At 46.3% G+C, this 20,228-nt stretch overlaps 1 protein-coding gene across 21 annotated transcripts in view; it reads right to left on the reverse strand.

Annotated features, from left to right (window-relative positions):
* Positions 1-712: 712 nt before the first annotated feature.
* Positions 713-20,228, reverse strand: part of Gramd1b (GRAM domain containing 1B) — a 237,581-nt gene continuing 218,065 nt past the window's right edge. For 15 of the 21 annotated variants that reach the window (XM_058577136.1, XM_058577134.1, XM_046438740.2 and 12 more), the window contains 10 exons: positions 20,035-20,224; positions 17,369-17,512; positions 16,212-16,330; positions 15,799-15,941; positions 13,910-14,013; positions 13,144-13,347; positions 12,004-12,094; positions 8,329-8,436; positions 7,919-8,108; positions 5,317-5,869 (listed from right to left, as the gene is read on the reverse strand). In XM_058577136.1, the coding sequence (XP_058433119.1) occupies positions 5,780-5,869; positions 7,919-8,108; positions 8,329-8,436; positions 12,004-12,094; positions 13,144-13,347; positions 13,910-14,013; positions 15,799-15,941; positions 16,212-16,330; positions 17,369-17,512; positions 20,035-20,224 (1,383 nt within the window). In that variant the 3' untranslated portion in view covers positions 5,317-5,779. Of the gene's footprint in view, positions 1,782-5,316; positions 5,870-5,889; positions 8,109-8,328; positions 8,437-12,003; positions 12,095-13,143; positions 13,348-13,909; positions 14,014-15,798; positions 15,942-16,211; positions 16,331-17,368; positions 17,513-20,034; positions 20,225-20,228 lie in introns of those variants that run through there. The other 6 variants (XM_046438743.2, XM_046438742.2, XM_046438750.2 and 3 more) reach the window with 4 other exon arrangements.

Genomic DNA, 20,228 nt, shown 5'->3' on the forward strand with positions numbered 1-20,228 from the left:
GGATGTGCCTAGAGAAGGGAAAACAATTTAATCATCTACAATTAAAAACATATGCTAAATGTGTGATCTAGCTTTTCCTTGCCCCCTTTCTCTTCTACCCAAACACAAAAATACCAGAGAAACATATCTTCTTTTCTGGCATCCAACAAGTTTCCTAAGATGGAGCTAACTGGGCAGGAAGAAGCTATGAAGCAAGGGCCATACTGGATCTCAGCCCACCACTTGTGGCAAGAGAGGCATAAAATAAAGCTGCCGCCCAGTGGCCATCTCCCTGGAAAATGACATAATCCCCCAAAGGGAAAAGAACAAAAAGAAACTTCAGAATTCACAGTTCACCACACTCCTACAATACTACTGATGGAGACTAAAAATTATCCTAGTACAATACCAGCCACCATACCAAGAGATGCATGTGTTCTTTTTAATATATGTCTTACTTTTAAAACAATGAGGATTGGAGTGACAACTGGAGCCCAAGGCCACATGGCTGGTAAATAGTGATGCTGCAATCTGTACTCTGGTGTGATTCCAAAACTTCTCCATTGCACTTGATCAAGCTGCTTTCCTGCCTGGAGGTGGATGGCTGTGTGTGAACCTGCATGACCGCCCACACACACACCTTCAGGATGTGCTGTGAGCATAGCTGAGAACACCAGAAACATTCGGGATGATGGGAACTGATGAATCAAGCAATAAACACACACACTATTCATTATTTGGAATTCAATACTTTTTTTTTTCTTTTAATTCATACTGTACTTCCATGGCTCTAGCTACTTTACATTAATATTTGGCTAGGTAGCCTTGTATGGTTCTAGGTACTAGCAGTAAGTTTTCAGACCTTGCGCACAGCGCCAGGCAAAGTACAGTTATAGATCCAAATACAGATGGCCAGACAACTCAATTGCAATCAGCCTTCCCACATATGGCCCAGTGCAAGTATTAGGGGCTGCTCCCACTGCCTCACCCCACTCCACCCCATGTCAGGATTATCCAGGGGCCACTAAGGCCTCTGATTCATCCCTTCCCACCTTGGAGTCTAGGTTGAGTGGGGGGAAAAAAAGCACCATGGGTTTGGGAAGATGGTCTGGTCCATGCAGAGAGTGGTCTGGCCCTAGAGTGCAGGGTAGGGGAATGTGGGGAGCCACACATTCTTGTTGGCAAAAATGGTTGCTTTTACTGTGCAATCTCTGCACACGGCACACAAACCCAGGGCCAAGTCCCCAGACAGAGCCTGCTGTCGTGTCTGAAGCATAGGCCGCCATTTTGTTTCTGCAATGTCTTATTGTGTTGAGAGAAGCAAGGAGGGCCAAGGGGCAGAGATGACAATGTCCTTTAGGCCTTCAAATGTTGGGGAGATCGTCTGGCATCAGCAAATCTTGGCAGGCAAGGTGCTTCTCACCAGCAGCCAAGGCTCCAATCCGGGCTCCCAGGCCTGCTGAGGACCTTGAGTCACAAGACCCCTGAGCTGTCACACACAACACCAAGACAGGGAGCTGGCTGGGCCCATCACAGCCATGGCCGGAGCAGGAGTGAGGTAACAAGGCTGGGCAGAGAGGTGGGAGGGGGAGCTCTCTACACCATGTGCAAATTCCTGCTCCACATCAGGGAAGCAGGGGCGTTGAATGATGGCCTTCCAGAAAAACACTCCTCTTGGACTCAAAATGCATCTTCTGGAAGAAGACAGAGGTGGAAGGGAGTAGGGCCAGCCTGCTGGAGGTTGGGGGATGAGGGTCGAGGATGTCAATGTCAAGGGGTAAATGGGATGATTGTCCCACAGCCTAGAGATGGGAGGAGCAGGGAAAGAGTCAGAAGAACATCCTTGAGATTCCTACTAGAGTAGGCAGGTGGGGTCTAGGGGTATTGGGAGGGAGACCACAGCCCTGCCTCCTGGGAGAAGAGAGAGAAGTGCTATTTCTCCTGGGGGCCCTAGTGGGAACAGGCTATCTTTGAATGCCCTGCAGAGCTACAAAAGTGTCATGGTATGGCACAGAAAGGACCCTTCTGAGACTGCAAGCAATCCAGAAATATTCTTCCCTTATTCATTTCTCCAAGATCTGATCCTAGAAACGCTGCTTGCAAAGGCAATTTGTACAGTCCAAGTGGGAGTGGGAGACAGGGACATGGAAATAATCCACTTCTGAGATAGCTTTCCTTGAAGTCTCTTGGTCCACCCCACTCCTTGCAATCCCAAGTTCTTATTGCCAGTGCCCAAAACAACCCAAGCCTTTAGCCAAGCCTCATACTTCAACCAACCCCAACATGGATTTGTTTGTGCCAAAGAGAAAAGTTGGAACAGGAAATGGCTTTTCTCCACTGACTCCTCTGTCCATGAGGAGGAAGGGTATAGAGATGAAAGGCTTCAAAATGCCAAAGATGGCAGATGAACTCAGCTGAAGATGGTGCTCTTCTCACCATTATCCTTCTCCTCCCAGCTTCGAGAGGGTTCAAAGAAAGTTCCCTTCTCAGACTAAAACTAGGCCAATAAAGAAACTCCCTCGTAGGTTAATACTGAGCAATACTCTCTCTGCCACTGGGTTTCCCTAGCCCTCTTAGCCCCTAAGAAAAAAAAAGTTTAAATACCTTGGGTTTCTTGGAAACCCACAAACCACCCTACTAACTACTATATACCAGAGAAGCTCTACCTTCCAAGTCTGAAAAAGCCCCACCTTTCCAGGCCCTGGCCTAACCTCCAAGTCAAAGCCAAAGCTAGAACCTGCCTTAGGAATAATCTAGCCCTGCCGGCTCCTGTTACAGGAGGGTACTGAAGCTCAGCAGCAGGGGGCGACTTGCCCAATGACACAGAACAAGTCCAGTTCTCCTGCTGAGAGTGTCAAGTTGAGGATCCTGCTAGTCTTGGATATTGTTCCCTTGTCCCAGGGAGGAGCACAGGAAGGGGGAGAAGGTTGCAGACACGACTGGCCTCTCTGAGGCCAATCTGGCAAATTCCTCCACTGTAAGTTGGAGTGGAAGTTGAGACCCTGTAGCTGTGCTTCAACAGGTGAGAAACTCTGCCAACTCTTTAGAATTGAGTGAAATCCTCTCAGAAAGACTTCTGTGTAACCCCAGCATTCTCACGTCAAGAGAAACAGGCAAAAAAAGGAAAAATCTTTATCTATAGTTGTGTTGTATCTGTATATTTATAGATATAGATATCACTGACTGGAGGAAATAACAATCAGTGGTGGCTTTGATGCTCCCTTGTAGACAACTACTCACCACACTACTGGCCAGGAATTAATGCCAAGTATTTATGTATTTGTTTCACTCCGAGACTTATCGCAAGGGTGAATTCACTTTTCTTTTGCAAGTTATTGACTAAGGAGGAAAAGATTTTGCAGGGGAGTGAATAGTTTTCCCCCAACCCTGATTTAAAAGCCAAAACAATGTTAGAACAAAGAGTTCATGAAAGAGCCATGACTCTTAGGGAACGTTCTCTTGGTGTGCACAATTTTTTCCTGGGTTCAAATCACCAGAAAAAAAGGAGGGTTCCTCAAACAGCCTGTTTCCCTCTTCCTTGCTCCTCCTCTGATTGATCCTGAGAGTTAAAGCAAAAGCAATGAACTTTCTGGTCAAATACGCTTTGGTCATTTTACTCTCAGCGATGAACCCCCTTTAAGTCACCTTAAAGTGTCCATGGCATCTTTAGTGGTCAAATAACTTAAATATAAATAATGCATGGAATAAATTTAAGAATTTACAATTGCTGTTTGCCAGAGTTTTGGGGAATAATGTTGGCTTTGGCTACCCCAAGGGGAAAATTTCTATCCATCTGTACCATTCCTCATTTATTGGCTCAGGGCTCAAGGGCCCTGACCCTCACCAATGTCTTTCTCTGAAAGTCCTGGACAAGAACTGAGGGGTAACCAGCTGTCATCTGGGCATATGCATCCTTACACTGATGGTTTTCCTCACCTCTACTTTTCCAGAAGAGGAATATCAATGCTGGCTGACCACCCAGAGCCTTTCCATTCTCTTTCTTCAAAGGATGACCTGGGAAAGTATCCTCAGGCTTTCTCATTCTGCTCTTGAGGAAATACCAAGGCCTTATTCTTAGACAGATGGAAAGGTCAACAACTATTCTTTAAATGGCTAAAATGAAATGCTCAGGCCATTCTAAGAAAGGGATTTAACTTTCTGTTTGGGCTAAATTACAGAGAAAATCTGTAATTTTGGAACAAGAGATGGAACAAGCTTGGAAGCTCTTCTGGCCAAACTGGCTATTGTTCTTAAATGACCAGTTTTCCATGAGCTGTGCCCAGGACTGGCAGGACTCCCCTGGTCATCATAAGGAGAAACAGAAGTGAGTGTATGAAGGATGAGGAACGTGCCCAGAAAGGGCCCATGAGTCCAGAGGAAAGCATGGGCCCTCGTGGGTCAACTCTGAAAAGGTGCTAGCTAGCTCATGCTCCTTAACTACCATCTTCTTTCTACTCCATAGTGACCTCGTTACCTCTCTGGGGCCAGGAACCCGGGAAGGATTTGCACCCAAACCCACCAGAAATCCCACTCCCAAACCCAAGAATCTCAGGATTGCAGTGACGAGATACGCCTAGCTATTTCTTGCCCAAGCAAATGCACCCTTGCCAAATCCTTCTCTCTCATGGCCTAGATGTTCTACCACACACAGTGTCTTAGTCATCTCAACTGATTAAGGCTTGTTTTTACCAAGAGTAAATGATGTTCATAACTCACTGAGTGGCTTGGCTACTGGTGCTCCCTACTCACACAGTATTCTAGGGCAGACCCTGCAATCCATAGGTTGCTAGGGTGATCTCTCTCTCAAACCCTCGAGGGCCTAGGACACCCTGTTTCATCCAGAAAAATCAAACTCACAGCTCAAAGTGAAAGAATTAGAGCCACAGACCCGACTTGTCTCTAACCACTAAAAGGGGTTTAACAAGGTCAAAAAATGTTCCACCCTGGCTAATAAACAATGTGCTCTTAGGGCACAGAGAAACAATAGGACTTTAGGCACTAAAAAGTGACACTTCACCCAGATCCAGCCTGAGTGAAGACCAGAGAGAAAGGGGGTGGGAGAATTACAGATTCCCAGCCCTTATTAGGTCCACACCCTACACAGGTCAGAGCAAGGTGCAGGGGTGACTGAGGAGAAAACCCTTCAGAATGCAGGCGCTCAGGAGCCTGCAGCTCCCAAGCACAATCCCACAAATGCAGCCTTGCTAGCTTTTCACAGTCCTCTCCACCTGGCTCCTAGCATGGTCCATTATCAATGGCCTCCTACGGGAGAGTTTACATTGGGCTCCTGCCCTTGATGCTTCTGTGTCCAAGAGAACACCTGGGGAAACGTGAGGGTAGGGAAGAACAGATTCTTGTTTATTTTGGAAACAAATCAAAAGGGGATTGGGGGATGAAGCACCTTAAGCAATGCCCCCTTGAGACTTCTTTCAAGACCCCAAGGGTCTTCACAGGCATAACTTTGGCTCAGTGACATTTCCCTTCTAAGAGCCAAGAATGGCCAGCAAGGGAAGGGGTGAGGAACAGAGGATGGGAGGAGGAGGATCAGGGGAGGTCGGTGCTGAGAGGTGGTCCCTGCCCTCCTCGGCCCCTCCACTGAGGGAAAACGCTGCTCCGGCCAGCACAGGGGGCGGGAGGTCCCGCTCCTTCTCCCGGGTACATAGGCATTATCTCTTTTTAAAATCTGTATATAATATATATTTATATTCTGTATATATATATATTTATATATATATATATTTATAGGGTCTATGTACATGTATTGCACAGGCCTCTTGCAGCCACCCCTGTTCCTGCCTTGTCAATGATAACGGTTCCTCTTCTCTTCGCTTTCAGATGTGTAGTCCCGGGACCTGATGCCGTTCTGAAGATTGATGAGTGAGTCCTTCATCTGCAAGACAGGGAACCCCACCCCAGGCCCAGGTTGGGCTCTCAGTGGGCTTCTCCATACAGCAGCACCTGCCACAGGGCTACTCTAAAGTCAGGATGGTTTCCAGGAGCGCAGTCTCGGGTAGGGACAACTATGACAGCATTGTAAAGCCCTTAGGTAGATCTTGCCATGTCTTGGCGATTTTTGACCCTCAGTACCACTGAAATAAGAAACTCTTCTCTAAGCATTTTTGGCTGCTGTAAGGAGCCACTTTAGACTAACACTTCCTTAATATGGATTCAGAACATTCTGTCTCCTGTCTTTATACATTTTGCCACACTGTTCTTTCAGCCTTGTCTCCTCCAATCTCAGCCTTCTGTAAAGGCCCAGAACAAATCCAGACTGTCTCTGGCTTACAATCGTCTTTCTCCTCCAGGCCGCATGGAATGGAGCCTAGATAGGGCAGTGCCAGTGGGGAAATCAGAAGGGGCCCATCACACCGTAGCATCCATGAGGCTATGAATCTGACAGCCCAAGTCCCAGTGAAGGGGAACCACCTTGAAATAGAATTCTAGAGTTGGAAGGACTGGGAGTATAGCTCAGTGGTAGGGTGTGCTTGCCTAGCGGGCACCAGGCCCTGATTTCAATCCTCAGAACCAAAAATATAAAAAATGAAAATTCTAGAATTGCAAGAGATCCCTGGGGTGTCCATTCCAAACTGCCTCCCATTTAATTTTTACATTCCTTGTCCAACATCATCTTGTGATTCTTAAGCACTTTTAATGTTGGAACCTCAGTCCTCCAAAGCAGCCCACTCCTTTTCTCTAACCATAAGGAGTCTGTTTTTATTAGATGACTCAAAAATTTGACTCCTTGTAACTTGTAGCCGTAACAGACCTCTGGAGTTTTACATGTAAACTAACCCTTCGCCTGTTGATCCCGATGTCTGGAAACTGGTGTGCTCACATTGCCCCCAGAAATGCCCTCCTTAAATATAGCTCCAAAGATACATCTGGTATTCTAATAAACATGCTAAATTTGGGTCTTATTAATTGTATTGAGAATATCTCTCCTTATTTCAGCACAAAACCAAGCTATGAAGGGGAAGTAAGGTTTGATGTTAGTGAGTGCCTTCCAGGTGCCATCAAATTCTGATGGCAGTTTCTCAGAGTTACAGACACAATCCCTATTTTATAAATGAGGAAACTGATGCTATGTTAACACCTCTTGCTCCAGGTCATAAAACTAATTAGAGCAAAGCAGGGATTCCAGCTCAGGGCTAGCTAAGTACAAAACATCAGAATGACACCTCTTTGGGAATAGAAATTTTAATGTAGCAGGATAAATTCTAGGTCTATTGTCTACCTAATTCTCTTGATAGCAAAGGTAATTCCTGAAGTCTTGACAATGCCCTGGGGGCATTTTTAAAAGATTTTTAAATTTTTCTGGAGGGAAGAAGGAAGCTCCTTCTTCCAAGGAAACTAAGCTAATTATTGATTTTTTCTTCTTCTTTTTTTTTTTTTTGCCTGCCATAGGATGATTTTCTTAAAACAGTTGGATTTAGGTTTTCTGAGGAAAACAGGCAATTGTACTAAAAAAATGTCAAGTAAAGACATAATAGTCATCTTCTTGGTACAGGGCCTTTGAGGGTCAGAGAAGGGATGGTATAGATGAAAAGGAATTAGATATGTCCTCTGGGAAGACGAATCTCTGTAAAAGGGGAGTTTGTTTTTTAATGCCTGTTCGATGACTATAGGTTACCAAAATAAGTAAATAAATAAGTACTCCTTCCATCTAACCTACAAAAAAAAAAAAAAAAAAAAGTCTTCTTGCTACAAATCCAATGTATTTTTTTTTTTAATTGTTATTTTGGGGAATGTACCTCTGTTTCCAATAGCCTATTCAGGAAGGGCTTTAACATTAGAATAGTGAATGGCCAGGGAAAAGAATGAAGGAGAGGAAAATATCAATGGAAGGCTGGTGATAGAGGTGGTGATGTTTCTCAGAGCAAAAAGGAAGGATCTTTATCTCTTGCCAACTAGGGGAAGCGGAGAAGGCGGGGCATCTCACCTGGTCTAGGAGCATCACTGAGGATTTGATGATCTCCCTCCACTTTTGGAGCTCAGTATCATGGTACTTTTGTTGGGACTCTAAGAGCTGGGCCCATTCTGTCTGAGACTGGGGTAACCTGTGGGGTAGAAGAAGGGGTGCCCCAGCAGCTGGAGTTATGCTCAGCGGACTCTCCTGTGCTCCCAGACCCCTAAAGGACAGAGAGTCACATCAGAGTGCTTTGTCCTCTGCTTCCTGCCTCTGAGTCCCCAGTGCCCCAAATTGGAAGTAGATGAAAACTATAGGGATAACCCAAAGGGTTATCTCCTGGGCAAGGGCAATGGGGCAGTCAGTCCCAGGGGAGGCAGGAGGCAGGACTCAGCCTGGGTGGGGTAGAGATGGGGGCCAGGAGAGGGTGGAGGCAGGATTACCTTTCTTGGAGCCTTAGACCCTGCCAGGCAGTAAGGGTCTGGGTGGTGTATTCCAACATCCAGAGCTTGTAGAAGAGCATCATGTTAAGGATGACCAGCAGCACCAGACTAGGAGGGAGACATGGGAGACAAGCAATGATAATGAGACGGAATAGGAGCTAGGGATCTCCCCCATCCCAGAGGCTTCCGTGCCTGCCCACTGGGTCATCCAAAGCATTGCAGCAAATGAGTGAGTGAGCCAGAGGGATGCAGTGAGTGCTGGGGGAGAGAGAGAAGCAGCCTCATCTGGAGGGGTTGGGGCACACCACTGAAGCCATGGAGAGAGGTATGGTGTGAAGGCATCAGGAAGGGAGGACATATAGACACCCGGAATCTGGGTGCCTGTGGGAAGAGATGTAAGGTGGAGTGGAAAAAAGATGAGGGAGTAAAGGGAGTAATCATAGAGCCAGTACCTGAAACAGATCCTAATGGGAGCAAGGAAGAAAAATGGGGAGGAGGCAGAGGTTAGAAACAGGAGTGTGGGGAAGGAGGAAACTGCACCTGAACTGAGCCAGACAGCAAGTAAGCCTATGTGAGAAGGAAATACGAGCAGCAAAGACATGACAGATGAGGAGACCCAGCAAGGAAAGAGCAAGAGAGCACAGCACGGTGACCCTTGGTATTTTGCAGGTGCTGAATTAAGAAAAGATTCTCCCCATGGACCCAATGTTAGGACACAAATGAAGGGTGGAACTGAAGGAAGAATTTCAATGGGATCTCTAGCTCTTCCCAGATATGCCTTACAGGTGCTGACCGAACTTCCCTGAGGCTGCCATGTTCCCTCCCCACACCTGCCATGCTCCAGAAGGGACCAGTTGAGGCCTCCCAGAGTCTGGGCCAGAGACAGGGAGGAGTGAGGATAACTAGGGGATGGAGGGCCCCGTGGAGAATGGAGAGTTACAGGGACACTGTGTAAATTGTCTTCTCTTGGCCTCCATGGCTGCCTGAAGGTCATTTTGTGACAGAAGCTCATAGGATGGAGAAAGACAGGTAAAGAGAGGACCCATAGATATCGAACACTGGGGACAAATCCTGGCTCAACCCATTATTTCTTAACTTTTAATCAAACTTCTTAGCTTCTCTGAAACCCAGTTTTCTCAATCAGGACAATAATACCTACCCCACTGGGGCTGATCCATGAGTGAAATGTATGTCAAAAACACTGGCATACAGTAAGCCCATCACAAGGGGTGGCTCTTATCATGAAAGGAGGAGGTATAGATACACATAGGAAGAGAGAAGAGGATAAAAAAGGAAAGGTAAAACAAACAGGCAAAAAAAAGAACGGCAAAGGAGAAAGAAATGCTCAGGCTAGCTAGGCTTTTCCATGTGTACCTGAGGGGAAATCTGTATTTCTCACTGGTGTTTCTGGCCTTATGGAACTCTGTCTTCCTTCTAGTGGTTGCTGCAAATCCCTGGAGGTATTCTGAGTTCTACATGAGAGCTTTTAAATTCCGTGCTGCATTTCAGTAATCCAGTCTGTCCATATATTAGCACACACTGGATCATCTGACCGCCCACCTCTTCAAGTGCCGCACATGATCTTCCTGCCTGCGTGTGGGTTACTGTTTATAATTCTGACTGTGCAAAGTAAAGGTCAAGGGACACCCCCATGTGCTGTCTAGCTGGAGGTTCTGCAGTGGTCTAAACAGAGAAAAGAGGTGGGAGGCTGAGTCACTGCATGGCAGGTGGATGGTGGCAGGAGTCTGCCAGACACAGGGACAATTGGTGCCATGCCAGTCTGTTTCACATTCTGGCTGGCTCTCACCAGACCCTAAGCCTGGTTCGTATTATGTTCAATTAGAAGTCTGATTATTATCCTAAACAAACAAAGCCCAGAAGCTAGTTAATATCACGCTATCTGATGAAGTCAAGTCAAAATGCAGAGACAGCTTAACTCCAGGACTAGATGTTGTGGTTTTCCATTTAATAAAATCCAATACCAGACATACAGTTTTAAATGAAAAATGCCAGAATCACATTAAATTAGTGTTGCTAAACGTGAATCTCACTGGTTACAGTTGTCTTTGAACTTAATTTTGCAATGATGTCTTGGTTTCTTAGAGTCAAAAGACTACTTTTATGTTATTCATTCAAGAAAGGTTACTAAGAAGGTTCCTCATGCTCCTCAAGGGGTTTTCTCCTGTCAGGAGTCCCGAGGGTCATCCTTGGCCCTGCCTCCATAACATACCATACATTGCATGAATGGTGTCATTTGCACCCATGGCTTTAATGCCAGGGAAAATTAATCTGTGGCTGCAGCCTACAGTTGTCTCATAAGTGGCAGGTCCATATCAACAGGTACCTGCCACCTCCACCTGGATAACCTGAAGTATTTCGACATACGTAGAGCCCCAAAGTGTCTTTTCTGACAATTTTCCACTAATTCCACATTTTTGTTAATGATACAACCAATTAGATTTCCTTGAATCAGGAGCATATCAAAAATATAACCAAATGGTTAATGAGTCTTTCCCTTCTGGAACCTCTCAGATCTAGTCCCTCACCTCAGTCTGACAGACTCTCTCAGTTATACCACTGTGATTTACTCAGTGGACCTGCCTGCCTCCAATCTTTTCTTCTCTAATCCATTGGCCATATTGCTATAATATAAATTTGACCATGTTTCTTGTGGGTTTCCTCTAGATTTTCCTTGAAGATAACACTGTCCAAATTGCTCTACCTTCCTATTTCAGGAATGGCTGGGGAAGTTATAGAAGCAAAATTAAACTTGAGATGGTCAGGTGCCCAGGGCTCAATAGAGCCCACGTCTGGGTAGCTGTCATGTTTCCCACCCACCCCCATGGCACCTACACTCTCTTATATAGCTCACCCCCACAAGGAAGGGGTAGGATGCCAGGCAATGGCAAGCAGAAGAGCTCTCTTTAGCTGTCCTAGCTGCTTCCTGCTTGAAATGGTTTAAAAAATCCTGGGCAAGTGATGGCATACACTTGCCCATCAGATCGTTAGTTGTGATCTCCTATCTTATGTCTTCACTTGTTTCAACTTCCCACCTACCTAACTCAGTAACTTTCTATGCAAGTTCTTGAACCTTTGGTTTCATAATGTCATAGCAATTATAAACCATGTATATTAAAATAAGCATCTACTTTTCCTGTGCTGTAGTCACTGATTTCTTCTGGCTGCCCCACCAAAGCATGGGCTTCATGAATACATGGTTCTAATGCTTGGTACAGAGCAGGCAGTCAGAACATCTCTTGCAAATGACTGGATGCCTAAAGTGTTCTGTAGTCTCTCTATGTTAGCAGCTATGTTAGCAGTTATCCTATTGTGCAGAAGTCCAAATGCCCTATCTCTTTCACTCACTGAGTTCCTCAAGGGCATGGATGCTACATACAGCATTTTTTTCCCCTAGAAGACCAGCATTAGTGCTGAGTAAAATAGAGAAAAAAGAAGCAAAGAGGTGAGAAATGACAGACTAAGTAACTGATCCAGGCAGAGAACAATGGAGGATTAAAAAAAAAAAAAAAAGTAAGAGAGAAATAAAGAAAAGAGAAAAAACAGGGGAAAAGGTACTAAATAAATGCTTTGAGAGATGGGAGATGATTTTCCTGCACCAGTCAGGAAAGGGAAGGCATTGGGGCAGGGATGGGAGGACAGCCAAGAGTTCCTTACACACAGCTGATAACCAGCAGCAGCTTAGACACACTCTGCAGGTGGAAACCGTTGGGAGTGTCTTCGGGGATATGTCGTGTCTGCGTGGAACCTGTGGGAGAATAAATATGCTGCCATTGTCATGGCCCACAAGTTTACTAACTGCTGACATAATGGTCAGGCAAGAAACATCAGGGAGGGGTCCATGGTGCTGCTGATGGGTATGGTGGCTATGCCCAGCCCTGCAACAGGAGATAAGCCCCTCAAGGGCAAGGTCAGGGGTTGGTTCAGGTAACCACTAAGCAAATGAGAAAATCAGTAGATCTGTGTGGCTAAGATATAATGATGTAGGACAGTGGTCTTGGCCTAAGGAAGAGGAAACAGCTCTGGGAAAGGACTAGATGCAGCTGCTTCCAGCCCTAAATTCCTGGATAACACAATGCTGGGCAAGTCAGGCGACCTGAGAATCAGTTTATTAAAATGCAACAGTAGTTGAAATTTCCTGTGTAAAACATATACCCATGGGAGTACTCTGGGCGAGACTAAGGGACATGGAAGACTGGCACTCTCCTCTCTTCGTCCGCCTCCTTCCCTGTCCCCATGTAGCGCTGATGAACTCACAGGTACATGTGGAGCACGGTTTATGAAATATGGCATTCATCACTCTCTAGGCCCCTTATCACCCCATGTTTCCATGACTGAGTAAAGACATGAGGCTGTGAAAGGCTGGATGGGAAGAGGAGGAGCTACCGGGGGAGTACAGAGCCTTCGTGGGCAGACCCTTGACTATTTTGGACTCCTTGACCTTCGTAATAATGAATTCATCTCTAGGATCTGGGTTTCAGCTTCTTAGTGTATTTCCCGAGAATGTGGAGGCTGCATACATGAGCCTACACAGATAGCCATAGAGCTTAGGTGTCATAAGCCCAAAGGCAACTTTTGTTAAGCAGAGTACATGTAAGGGTTCAGTGAAGCTGAGGAACTTAACCGGCAAGGAGAAGTAGATGGAGCATGAGGAGCCTCAGATTTAGTGAGTTACACATGAATCATATACAAATTACACCCAAGGTGCAAAAGGAGTGTTCACATTTGTGCCCTGGCAGGGGCATGTAGCTCCTGCCCAAAACCCAACCCACACCACTGTCCCCAACTGGAACACACCTGCCACGTGCTTGATCCTGTGGCCCACATCTTCATCGGTGGGTGTGGTGACGGGGCTCATTACCTCTTCCAGGTGAGGTACCCGCAGGTGGGCATGGGGACGCTTTCTCCTCCGCACGGTCTGGGGCTTGCTGGCCTTCTCCTTGGGAGACTGTCTGTGCATCTCAGCCAGGTAGGTACTCTCCGTTTTGGTTAACTCACTCTCTAGCACAGACAACAGGGCCACATCAGAGGCCACCTTCACATACCTGCCTCCAGAAGGAGTACAGGAAACATTTTTCCTATATTACCCTCCAAAGTTGGCCAGGTGGGTACAGTGATCCTCATGGATACCAGTGGGAGGCATTTCTGGATCCTAACCCTGCCCAAACCCCTCTTCTGGATTGTTCAATAGAGCCATGTCCCAATGTCTACATCCACATGTGTGTAATTTGGGGCATATTACACACCTTCTAAATAGATGCATCCATAGGCAATTTTCAGATCCTTCTTATAACACAATTACTACCAGTATCACTAGATTAGGGGTTCATGTCAGGGGGATATTATAGCTGCCTTAATGATCTCATAAAATGATAGACTAGTCTCTTGAAAAAATGCACACATTTCACTTACATGCCAAATTTGGTATCCATTTTGGGGGGCAAATATAAAGATCACACAAAACTACTCTGTTATCTCAGTTTCTCATTCCCCTGAATGGTGACAACCATACAGGTCACCCAGGTCCTGCAGTTCAACCAGCAACAATGAGGGTAGTACCCACCTAAATGGCGGAAGTAGTCCTCCAGCCCACTCCAGAAGTTCTTCTCAATAAAGGTTTTTACTAACCCCCAGGGCTGTTTTCGGTATCGCAGCTCTGTAGAGACCCTGAGGGACAAGCCAAAAACAAGACAAGTCATTTCCTAGGTGGACCCTCCTCTGCCGGGAAAGGTAAGTTCATGTTTAAGGCAAAGGCAGTTTCATGTTTGTATTGCATTTTACATATTCAAAAGTCCTTTCACCTCCATCGTATCTCATCTCCTTGGCTATCCTCTGAGGTCATTGGGATTTATTCTCATTTTATAGTTGAGAAAATTGAAATTTAGAATATTTAAGCAGGTCAAAGGCTAACAACAAGGGCTTCAGACTCCAAACCCAGAATTCTTTCATTTTGCCACATGGCTTCCATCCAGGGGGCTCCAGATGGGTGCCAAGCAGGCTGCCAGCTAGCCAAGGGAAGGTTCAGAGCTGAAGCTGAGTCCTTCAAATACAAGTCAGGCTCTGGGGTCTCATTACTTCCACCTGTAAGAGTGTCTTCCGCTCCTGGCCCCAGTTCCTGCTTCTCCATTGCACCCAAGACCTCACCAGCTCTTGCTCTTCTCAGGTAGTCCCTTCCCCAGTCACTGGTCATGCTACTGCCCCTACCTCTGGAATACTGAGCTCTTTCCTTACTATACACAGTCTTGCTCCTTTCGTTCTCCGTGGGCACGAGCCTCTGTCAACAGATTCTCCCAGCTCGTATACCCCATGTTTAAGACTACCTGCTCTGCTTATCCCCTCAGGGATGCTGCCTCCACATCAGCCTGATGCTCAAGACCTAGTCACTAGATGAAGTATGAGCACTTTCCTACAAAGGTCAAAGCTAGCTCTCTGTGGAGTGCATAGATGGGACATGCATTTGAAAGATCTGAGGAAAGTAGAACTAAGAAACCTAGACTCTTGGTGGGGGTGGGTGGACAAAGGACAGGAGAAACAGGAGAGAGGTGAGAGAAAAGGAAAAGAGAAGAAAGGCTTAGGTTAGGCAAGCAGCACAAATGCTCCTCTCCACGGCACTCCAAAATAAAAGCAACACCTAAGAGGTTACGAAAGATGCAGGGTGTTCCTGAGGTTCAGATGTTGAGCTTTTTCTAACTCCCAAGAGATCTTTGCAGAACCTGTTACTAAACTCCCATTTTATTTGAACTACATCAATGAGTTTCTTGCTCCTTAAAAATCAAAAGAATTTGGTCTATGATACAGGTGACTTTTCAATTAGACAACACACTTCTTATGATTTCAGGGTCTAAATTTCTTTCTCTGAGTGCCCAGAACTCATTCAAACAACACTTCCTGGACTCTCATGAGCATGCCCAGTGTTACAAGCCGGGAACCAGGTTGGGGGTAGGGAGGTGGGGGGGTGCTGGAACTCCTGTTCTTGTGGAGCTAAAAGTCCAGCAGGGGAGGCAAACAGGAAATTGTGACATGGGAAAGAACCCAGGCTTTTGTTTCTACGAGCTGAGTTTCAGTGTTAACTGGGAACACGATTCTTGGCAAAGTTATATATCTGAATGTGAGAATAAATCTGCCTCCTTGGGCCATTCTAAAGATTCTAATGAATGTAGTTAAGGTTCCCACATAGTAACATGTAAAGCACAGACAATCAATAAACAGTGGTGGTGATAAAGGTCTCATTACAGAGATGTACGAGTGATGAAGGGATACATGGTGGAGAGAATAAGGAACTGTCAGGACGGGGAGATGGGAAGTCACAGAAGGCTTCAGAGAGAAGACAGAATAATCAAGAGCCAGCAGGTAGAATCAAGACCCAGAAGGATCCTCCTTCTCCCTAGGGAGCTAATGAACGTTGTGTGACATAAAGAACCCATCTGAACCCTCTGGGCCCCACACACCCACCTGAGTCGACTCTTGTTCCGGGCTACGCGAGTGAGCGTGTAGCGATTGATGGTGTAGAAGTAGTCGTGGTAGGGCACGTCGTGGGTGAGGACTTCCGCGTCTACCACGTAACATTCGCTCTCCTGGCTTGCCTTGTACATGGTCTGTGGGGAGAAAAAGTTCACTGGCCAACACTGGAAAGAAGCAAGAGGAGGAGTGGTTTCTCCCACCTCCCCACCCCACCCACACCCTGCAACAGAAGATGCAGAACCGTGGGAAAGGGTGGCCTCAGAGCTGGCAAGGTGCTGCCATCCAGATGGGTGTTAAAGCACACCTGCACCCAGAGCCGTCCCCCGTACACCAGCCCTCACCCTTCACACCAGAGCAGGACTTCCCAGCCCATTCTCCTTTGCCTCTGCCTTCTTCCTGCTCACCTGTGTCTCCCTGACAGTGGCAGTTTTGGGAGCTAGGGGATTGGTAAGGGTGATGGTATAAAGAATCACTCGGCTCTGGTTTCCATTCTCTTCCTTTTTCCATGGATGGAAGATGATATCTGAGGGTGGAGAAGGGCCCTGAAGTGAGGGAGGGAAAGTAGCACTGCTCCCCACACCCGAATCTCCCCATTGAACTCCTCCTTCTGTGCTGACTAGACAGGCCCCCCAAAGGAAGCCAATGGGAGCCTGAGGGCCTGGAGGGAGGGCAGGAGGAGGGGGAGTCAGAGCAAAAAGAGGCTCATTGTAGCATTGCCGAAATTCTACACAGGGCTCCAGAATGCTGATTGTTCCCTAGGCTGGGGCAGGAGGTCTTGGGGCCACCTGCGGGGGTGCTAGCAACACTGGAGTTACTGTGGCAAGGGCCTGGGATCCCTTGGGAACAAGTCCTTGCCTCTAGGGTTTGACCTCCCGTGTTCTCAGCATGTTCCCTCCTGGCAGAGGGGCTCACAGTTACCCCCAATGCTTTTTCTCAGAGCAAGAGGCTTAGCAGTCCTGCTAGGTCGGTGCTATGTCCCTGATGTGGGAAGAAATGTGGGGAGAGAATGAGAGAGGAACAGGGAGGGTCAAAGCATGAACCCCAGAGTCCTAGATATGAATCCTGGCTCTGCCCCTTGTAATTACATTAGGTAGGAGAATAATAACAGCATGGGTTTTAGTGTCCTGAAAGGTCATCATGTGGGGGGAACCTAATACTTTGTACACAAGGCAGGTATGAGGGCTGAATGAGATAATGCAAGGTGCCTGGCAAAGAGAGGGTGGCTTCTGGTGAGGGAGCACTGCTGCCCTTGACTAGACAGTGAGCCCCATGAAGGCAGAAAGCAGAGACCAAGACGTGTAATAAGTCTTGGTCACTGGCAAGTTCTTGATACTTGAAGGACAAGGGCATATGTAAAAACACAGCACTGAGGGAACAGAGGAAAACAGGGCCCTGAGGGAGCTCCAGCAACATGTAAGGCCAGAGAGAGGGGGTCTGGGCCAGAAGGTACCCTGGAAAGGTGGGTTGCATAGGAAGAGAGGGAAAAGAGGAAGGAGAAGCGAGAGAATGCAGAGGGAGGGAGGGTGAATAGCCAGGGAGGGGCCAGCCCTGCAAATCAGACCAGAGAATCTCCGCTGCTCCATAAAATCCCTCAGGAAGGGCGAGTTGGTGAAGAGAAGGTCATACAGCTTGTCCACACTGAAGTTGAAAACCTCATTCACGTACTGCCGGCCACTCAGGTCTTCATAGAAGGCCTGGACCTCCCCTGCACATAAAAGATTACCAGGGATTAGAGGGGGATGAGAGAAGGGAGGGGGCCCGAGGGACATTCCCAGAGCACTAATGTCTCTGTGGCTAATGCACACACTGCCACCAAGGGTCAGGTAGGCTGAGCCCATGGCCTCTGTTTATGACTTTGCTTCTGTCAAGCTGAGACGCACACTCTTTACTTTAATTGACACACTTTCCATTCATCCTTTGCAAAGAGTTTGGGAATGTACTATAGTCACAGGTCACTTGACTATAGGAAATGGTCTGAGAAATGAGCCATTCGATGATTTGGTCTTTGTACAAACATTATAGTTTATGTACACAAATTAGGATGCTCCAACACCTCTGTGCACTTTACTCTGAGAAGGCCTTTATATATGTAGCCAGTGTTACTATGGGGCAACATGGTTGTATATGGTTCTACGTTTTCAAATCTCCCAAAGCAAGTGGATCTTAGACTAAAATTCAAACAATTGACTATTTCCTGAGGGTATCTGAATTCTAAAGGATGGGTTACTCAGAGTCTACTAAGTTAGGCACAATTGACAACAAATGACAGAGTAACCACTAGCACGGGTGGTTACTAAAAATATCTGTTTATAGAAAAGCATCCAAGGCCTGGGTTGGCCTGGTGGGCTATGACTTCTAAATACATAGGCAGCTTATGTCCCCCATGATGTCAATACGTCCTCTTTTAAAAAAATCATCATAGATTTATTATAACAACAACAACAACAATATATATATATATATACACACACACACACACATATATATATATATATATACACACACACACACACATATATATGATATATAGATCAGAATGAGTCAAAGGGACAGACACACAGAGCAAAGTAAAGAAGGGTTCCCAAAGTGATGCTTCCTCAGTTCTCAGGGATGCTGTACCCACCTGGAATGTAATCTATGACAGACAACCTGCAGAGCATATTCCTCTGCGACCCAGAGAATCTCACCTGTAATGTTCTGAATTTTTATTGTTACAGAAGAAGGTGCCTGAGGGTACAGGTGAGCCACTAAGTCTACATGCTCCTCCCAAGTTTCCAGCACCCCACAGTCCCTAATGTCTGCACCTGCATGGGCTGACAGGTAGGAGGCTGACATTTCGGGCAGCCTGGGATCCAGAGAAGGACAGTGTTATGGTTTGGATGTGAGGTGTACCCCAAAATTTCATGTGTGAGACAATGAAAGAAGGTTCAGATGAGGAATGATTGGATTATGAGTCTTAACATAATCAGTGAATTGATCCCTGAAGGGATTAACTGGGTGGTAGCTGGAGGCAGGTGGGGTGCAACTTGAGGAACTGGTTAATTTGGAGCGTGGCTACGGGGTATGTATTTTTTATATGGAGAGTGGAGTCTCTCTCTGCTTCTTGTTCACCGTGATGTGACCTGCTTCCCTCTGCCACCCTCTCCCATCATGATGTTCAGCCTCACCTCAAACCCCAAGGAATGAAGCCAGCCTTCTATGGACTAAGACCTCTGAAACTGTGAGCCCTCAAATAAACTTTATTTATTTTACTTTAAACAACTCTATAGTTGTTCTGGTCAAATCCTTTAGTCACAGCAGCAAAATCATATAGGGATAGTGCCTAGGAATATACAAATCAGGCATTATATTGGCACAGGGGGGAGAATGTTGTGAATGGCACCTCTGGTATTAGGTGGTACCCAACCTGTGCAGGCATCTGTCCTAGCCCTGGAGCCTAGGTCTGGGTAGGTAAACCAGTCAAAGGTTAGAAAGCCATTGCAGGGGCCCTCTAGGAGAGACTGTCTACAGATGAACAAGGGTACTCTTGTCTACTCAGTAGAAATATACTACTACCAATTCAGTGGAAGAGAACCATCAACTAACATTATTAATGACTACTGGAATACTACTATTCTCCCCATGGAATATAAGAAGGAGCATGTTCCCATATTAGGTCCTGGGAGCTAAGTCTATGTGGGAGCAAAGAAAAAAGCATTTACTTAGAGCAATTAGAGACTATCTTGCTAAGTGCAATAAGCCAATCCCCAAATACCAAAGGCCGAATGTTCTCTCTGATATGTGGATGCAAACACCCAATGAGGGGTGTGGAGGGAAGAACAGAAGTTCACTGGATTAGACAGAGGGGAATAAAGAAAAGGGAGAGGGGAAGGGAAAAGGGAGAGGGGAAGGGAATAGGAAAGGCAGTAGAATGAATATAGTATAACTTTCCTAAGTTCATATGGAGTTTATATCATGTACAATCACAAGAATGGGAAGTTATGTGTGATATGTCAAAATACACTTCTGTCATGTGTATCTAAAAAGAACAGATTGAAATTTTTTTAAAAATATATATCTGTAAACAAACAAACAAAAAATAGAGTCATCAGAGAGAAGGGGAGTCTCCAAAGTCCACTGACTCAGCAATGCCTTTCCCTCTAGTCCAGAAGGGTAACTCTAGTCCTCACATAGAGACTTCCTTCAAGCCTTCAAAGGTCCACTCTGAACTTATGTTCAAATGCCCACCTTCATCATGAGTGTCTGAAGAGTCACTAAGCTCGGTGGGGATGTCCTCATTGTCATTGAAGTCCAATGAAGGGGAGTTCACTGGCGCGATGATCTCAATCTTTTCCCCGATGATGTTGTCAATAGCAAGCTCTTTCTCCAGAGTCCCATCGCCCTCCAACACCTCCTCCTCCAGGGGCAGGCCATCAAACTGC

Source organism: Marmota monax, unplaced genomic scaffold, assembly GCF_021218885.2.
Source record: "Marmota monax isolate L192 unplaced genomic scaffold, Marmota_monax_Labrador192_F-V1.1 WCK01_AAM20220418_F8-fsc00081, whole genome shotgun sequence".
Classification (NCBI taxonomy): domain Eukaryota; kingdom Metazoa; phylum Chordata; class Mammalia; order Rodentia; family Sciuridae; genus Marmota; species Marmota monax.